At 51.0% G+C, this 6170-nt stretch overlaps 1 protein-coding gene across 3 annotated transcripts in view; it reads left to right on the top strand.

Moving 5' to 3' along the window:
• Slc30a2 (solute carrier family 30 member 2) overlaps positions 1-3546 on the top strand; it is an 8154-nt gene extending 4608 nt beyond the window's left edge. For all 3 annotated transcript variants that reach the window (XM_005353074.1, XM_026782305.1, XM_026782304.1), the window contains 3 exons: positions 181-286; positions 2939-3073; positions 3401-3546. In XM_005353074.1, coding sequence (XP_005353131.1) covers positions 181-286; positions 2939-3073; positions 3401-3546 — 387 coding nt within the window. The remainder of the gene's footprint in view (positions 1-180; positions 287-2938; positions 3074-3400) is intronic.
• Positions 3547-6170: the final 2624 nt, after the last annotated feature.

Below are 6170 nucleotides of genomic sequence, written 5' to 3'. Positions count from 1 at the left end.
TGGGAGATGATAGGGAGACCCAGGTGGATGCTGGAAGATGGGGAGACCCAGGTCGATGCTGGGACATGGGGAGAGCCAGGTGGATGCTGGGAGATGGGGAGGCCCGGGTGGATGCTGGGAGATGATGGGGAGATCCAGGTGGATGCTGGTGAGCCCCATGTCTGTCTCCTTTTCCTGCAGCCTGAGTACAAGTATGTGGACCCCATCTGCACCTTCCTCTTCTCCATCCTGGTCTTGGGGACAACGTTAACCATCCTGAGAGATGTGATCCTGGTTCTCATGGAAGGTACCTCAGATCTAGAGTTTTGGGGTTTGGGGGTGGGGTGTCTGCAGATGTCTGTGTTCATCTGTTGTGTGTAGAAACCAGAGGTTGACAGTGGGGTATCTTCCTCACCCTGATTTTTGTTGTTTTGTTTCAAGACAAGGTCTCTCTGTGTAGCCTTTGCTGCCCCAGAACTCACACTGTAGAGCAAACTGGACTCTAACTCACAGAGATCCGCCTGCCTCTGCCTCCTGAGTGCTGGGACTAAAGGCGTACATCACTATACCAAGCTCTCACCCTAATTTTTAAGACCAGGGTCTCACTGAGTAGACTCAGCTGGCCTTGAACCCACAGGGACTCATTTGCTTCTGCTTCTAGGATGCAGTACCATTCCTGGCTCACCTTATTTTAGTTGGTTTTTTTGTTTGTTTGTTTGTTTGTTGTTTTGTCTTGCTTTTCAAATTTATTTATTATAAATATATGTCTGCACTGCAGAAGAGGACATCAGATCTCATTATAGATGGTTGTGAGCCACCATGTGGTTGCTGGGAATTGAACTCAGGATCTCTGGAAGAGCAGCCGGTGCTCTTAACCTCTAAGCCATCTCTCCCTTCCTTTTTTGTTTTTGTTGTTATCCTGGCTGACCCAAAACTTTCTGTAGACCAGTCAGTCTGGCCTTGAACTCAGAAATCCACCTTCCTCTGCTGGGATTAAAGGCCTGCATGTGCTCCCACCAGTCGGCTGGCCCTTAATTAATTAATTATTTCATAGCTTATTAAGGTCTCTTACTGAACCTAGAGCTGTCTAGTTTCTCCGAGCTCACTGACCAGCAAGCCACTTGGGTCGGCTTGTCCTCCACCCCCTCTCAGCTCTAAGGTTACTAGGGAGGACAGCCACACTTGGCTTGTTTTTGTTTTTCTTGTGGGTACTGGGCACGTGAACTCAGGTCCTCACTTTACCCTCTGGAACTCTCTAATTAGACCAAGCTGGCCGGCCAATCAGTCAGTCCCAACCAAGGCTTGTCTGGGATTACTACAATGCCACATGCATGTGTGTGTGGTGTTTAGCGTGAGTTCTGGGAGATCAAACAGACCTCTAGGTGCTGTTAGCAGCTCAAGTATCTCCCCAGCTTGACTTTGGGGTTCCCTCAGCCTGTGGCTCACTAATCCGCCTCAGGGGCAGTGTGGCTGTCTGGAGAACCCACACACTAGAGTGTGAGTAGGAAGTCTGCCACCTAACACAGGTCCTTAGAGCTCTGAGTTGATCAGGAGCGCTGGTTCCTAGATAGGTTGGGGCCAGTGCTTATCCTCTCCCTGGGCCCAGGGCTGCCTCCACCCTTGTTTGGACCGTGGGGGGGGGGCTTGCTGGTCACGCGCTGGGCGGCCTTGGTAACACCTGGAGCCCCACCCCCAGTCATCAGGTGCCTTTTCCCAGGAAGACTGGGATTTGGTTCCGGTGTTTGGGGGTTGTTTTTGTTGGAGATGGGGGGCAGGGTTTTAAACAAGGTCTCTCTCTGTGTAGCCCTGGCTGGCCTGGAACTCAAAATCAGGTTGGCCTCAAAGTCTGCCTCCCAAGTGCTGGATTAAAAGCATGCACCCCATACCCAGCAGCTTTTTTTTTAATTTTATTTTTGAAACATGGTCTCACTAACATCAAATTCACAGAGATCTGCCTGCCTCCACCTTCCTAGTGCTGGGAACTGAACCTTGGTCCTCTGGGAGAGAGGCAAGTGCTCCCCATTACTGAGCCACCTCTCTAATCCCCTGTTGGTTTTTGTTGTTGCTGGTTTTTTTTTTTTTTTAACACACTGAGGTTTTTTGTTTTGTTTTTACTTTTAAAAATTTATTTATTTCTTATGTATTCAGTGTTGTGCCTGCATGTATGCCTGTGTGCCATAAGAGGGCACTAGATCTCATTACAGATGGGGTTGCTGGGAATTGAACTCAGGACCTCTGGGAGAGCAGCCAGTGCTCTTAACCTCTGAGCCATCTCTAATCCCCTGCTGGTTTTGAAACAGGGTCTATAGATGCAGCTCAGACTGGACTGCGTCAGCCTCTACCGTGTTGAAAATATAGGCGTGCACCACCACAGTTGCCAAGAGAATCCATACCAGTCCGGTCCTTTCCCTGGGTGCCATGGGTCCCATGGGTCTCTGGGCGCCCAAACCCTGCTCCTGCCTCAGCCGCAGCACTGAATGGTGTCTGGAATTCCCCATCTAATCCACACGGTTGCCCCCACGCTTTTGGCCTTGGGGCTTAGGCCCAAGCCATGGCTTTCTGGGGGGTCAGGACAGTTGGAAAAGAGTAGGGTGCTGGTCTGGGGTTTCCAGCTGTCTTCATCAAGATGTCTGGCCTCACAGGACCTGGTGGGGCCACACTTGTAATCCCAGCACCCAGGAAGGTGAAGCAGAATTGGGGTCCGAGACCAGCTTGGGGGTACATAGCAAGACTCCATCTAAAATCAAATAGACCCCATTTACCTGTGAGCAGAACAGACTCATGGGCTCAGAGTTTCCATTCTAGACACAACTGATAAATCCGTGAGGTCATTCCAGTTGGTGTAGCAGGACAGACTGAGGGGTGGGAGCCACAGGGGACCTGGTGGCCCAGGCGGCTCTGGAAGAATGGAGCACAATGGGAGGGTAGTGTCCTTCACCACTGTGCTCGCTCTTCCCAGGGACTCCCAAAGGTGTGGACTTCACAGCCGTGAAGAATCTCCTGCTGTCCGTGGATGGGGTGGAGGCCTTGCACAGCCTGCATATCTGGGCCCTGACAGTGGCCCAGCCGGTGCTGTCTGTCCACATAGCTATTGGTGAGTGAAGGTGAAGAGAAGCAGCCAGAGGCCCCGGCTGTTCTGAGGGTGTGCCAAGCTCTGGCCACACGCTGAGCATCCAAATGCCCTTTGAGCCTTAACACTGCATTTATGGAGAAAGATAACGGAGGCCTTGTTTGGGGTGGTCTGATCACTTCTGCAGGAGCAGGGGGTGAGCGGGTGGGGGAGACAGTTCAAGCTGTAAGGCCAGTGCTTTCCTTGCTCTCGGGCTTGTCTGGTGCGGGATAGCCCCTGGCATTGCTTGTCCCCTATCTGTGCCCCAGGGGTAGACGTGAGGCCAAGCATCCCACTTTTCTCTCTTCCCAGCTCAGAATGCCGACGCCCAGGCTGTGCTGAAGGTGGCTAGGGACCGCCTCCAGGGGAGGTTCAACTTCCACATCATGACCATCCAGATTGAGAGCTACTCTGAAGAGATGAAGGACTGCCAGGAGTGCCAGGGCCCCTCAGACTGACTATCTGGTCAGACACCATCGGAGGCACGGCCAGGACGCATGGCGATGCATTGAGTGTCCAGCCAGGACCCAGGTTCAAGGCACAGCCTGCCTTGGTCCATGCCAATGGGACTCTCGTTGACCTCCTATGAGCCCACAGGAGGCCCCGGAGGCAGATGAGGATGTCCTTCTCCAGGACTGTGTTTGGGTTGGATCTTCAGCTGGTGTCTTTTCTAATGCCCCAGCTGGAAAGGCATGGAGGCATGGAAGGGGGGACTCTGGGATGTCCTATACATGTCCAGACACCTGACTGGGCAGGCAGGCTCCCTTTTGTAGGGGTCAGTCTCTTTGATAAAAGAATTTTGAAACAGACTCAAAAAGATACTTTGAAGACCATTTTATTAGATCGTGGGAGGAAACACACACAAGCCAGGCAAGCTGTACATCTCAGTAGGTGCTGCGAGGAGGTAGGGAGAAGGGAGAAGGGAGAAAGAAAGCCATGCCTTTGAGTTAGGGTCAGCAGTGGAGTTCTGTAAACAGCTGAATGGCTCTAATGGGGGTGTGTGTGTGCATGTGTGTTAACAAAATACTGAGAAAGCTCGGCGTGTTGGGGGCGAGCGGACTTAGGGCTTTGGTCAGTTTGGGGAGATGATTCTGGGTAGAGGCCTGCCACAGAGACAGGAATGGCACCTGGGTTTGGATGCTATGCACCTTGGACTTAGTGGGAGGTGGAAATAGGGTCCCTGGGGCTAACCAACCAGCTAGTCTAACCACATCTGTGCAATCTAGGTTCAGTGAGAGACCGTACCTCAAAAAAGAAGTTGGAGAGCAACGGAGGATGCAGCGTACACGAACACACACACACACACACACACACACACACACACACACACACACACACACATTGAAAGAAGAAATAAAAGGGGGAAAGCAGAAATCATGCTTTTGAATTAGAATTTGGGGAAACAGGCTAACTTAGCAGTTAGGTCTCTTAGCAGAGAGCCGGAAGTACCTTAATTAGGGGAGAATCATGTCTTTCGCTCCTTGGCATGTGTTTGGGTACCGTCGGGCCCAACTGAATGAACTCTACAAAGAACGTGTGTGGCAGTCAGAGGACAACTTGGGGTTCTCAGCACTTCATTGTGAGTTCCTGGAATTAATGACAGCTTGTCAGACCTGAGCCACCCTTGAGGGAGGGGACAGTGGTATGGAATGTTCTGATCTTTGGAACAGGTTAGAATGTTCCATCTTTCACCCTGGGCCAGGGGTAGAAAGCTTCCATTCTTCTGACCAGCATGAATTGCTTCTAGGAGACTGGCCTCAAGGATCCCAGCCCCCCACTTACTTGCCTTTCCCCAGTTGGTCCCCACTGCAGCCCTTGGGAGCCCCTGCCCATAATGACTTACTGAGGCCACCCCTGAGATGTGGGGCCAAAGGGCACCTGAGGCTTCTCCATGTCTTGGCCACTTTGACTGTGGGTCCCATGTGACTTCCTGGAGGAGGCCTCTTAACTACAGAAGGACCTGGCTGGTTTCTTCCTTCCTGGTACCCCAGCCCAGGAAGCTGTCAGAGGTCACTTCTGACATAGAAACTTGGAACTTCGGGACACCTCCCCCACGGGCCTGTGAAGACAGCCAAGCCTGCCACATACCTGGTGGTTGTGTATGGGTCACTTTGATCAGTGTCCTGGAAAAGGGACTCCGCAGTTAAAACTGTTGTCAAGGCCAGACCAGCTTCCCGGCCTCCTGTCTTCACGGTCCTGGCAGGTAAGAGGCTAAGTGTCTGCCTCCACCAACAGCATCCCACTTTTAAAATAAATGGCAAGCATCTGTTATATGTTTGGAGTCTGGTCTTTAGGGTTTTTGAATTTTTTATGTGTATGAGTGTTTCACCTTGTAGGGCATGAATGTGCACCATGTACATTGGAGGCCAGAAGAAGGCGTCAGACCCCCTGGAACTCAAATTAGAGGTGGTTGTAAGCCACCATGTGGGTGCCGGGACCGAAGCCAGAACCTCTTAGCCCTGAGCCATCTCTCCAGCACCTTAGTTTGGTTTTTGTTTTAAGACAGGTTACTCAGGTACCCCAAGATGACCTAGAACTCCTGATCATCTTAAAGCTTTTATATACTTTATTTTTATATACTTTATTTTTATTTTATGATTTTTGTCTGCACGTATGTCTGTGTGAGGGTATCAGCTCCGGAACTGGAGTTACAGACAGACAGGTGTGACTTGCCACGTGGGAGCTGGGAATTGAACCTGGATCCTCTGGAAAAGCAGCCAGTGCTCTTAACCATGGAACCATCTCTTCAGCCCCTTAATTTTTTTATTTGATTATTATTGTGTATCCGTGCACAAGGATGGGCATTTGTGTTCCACGGTGCATGTGTGTCAGAGGACAACTTTCGGGAACTTGTTTTCTCTTTCCGCTGCGGGTTCTGGGTCACCAATCTTGTACCTAGAGTGGTCTCACTGGCCAGGTTTCCGATCCTCTTGCCTCTTCCTCCTAAATGCTGGGATTACAGGTATACTGCAGATACATCTGGCTTTTTCAATTTTTAATTTTAGATAGCCCACGCTAGCCTGTAATTCCCATCCTCCTGTCTCAGCCTCCTGAGGAGGATTAGAGCATGAACCACTCACCA

The sequence above is a fragment of the Microtus ochrogaster genome, chromosome 10, assembly GCF_000317375.1.
Source record: "Microtus ochrogaster isolate Prairie Vole_2 chromosome 10, MicOch1.0, whole genome shotgun sequence".
NCBI lineage: Eukaryota > Metazoa > Chordata > Mammalia > Rodentia > Cricetidae > Microtus > Microtus ochrogaster.
This window is presented reverse-complemented; position numbering and strand designations above follow the sequence as displayed.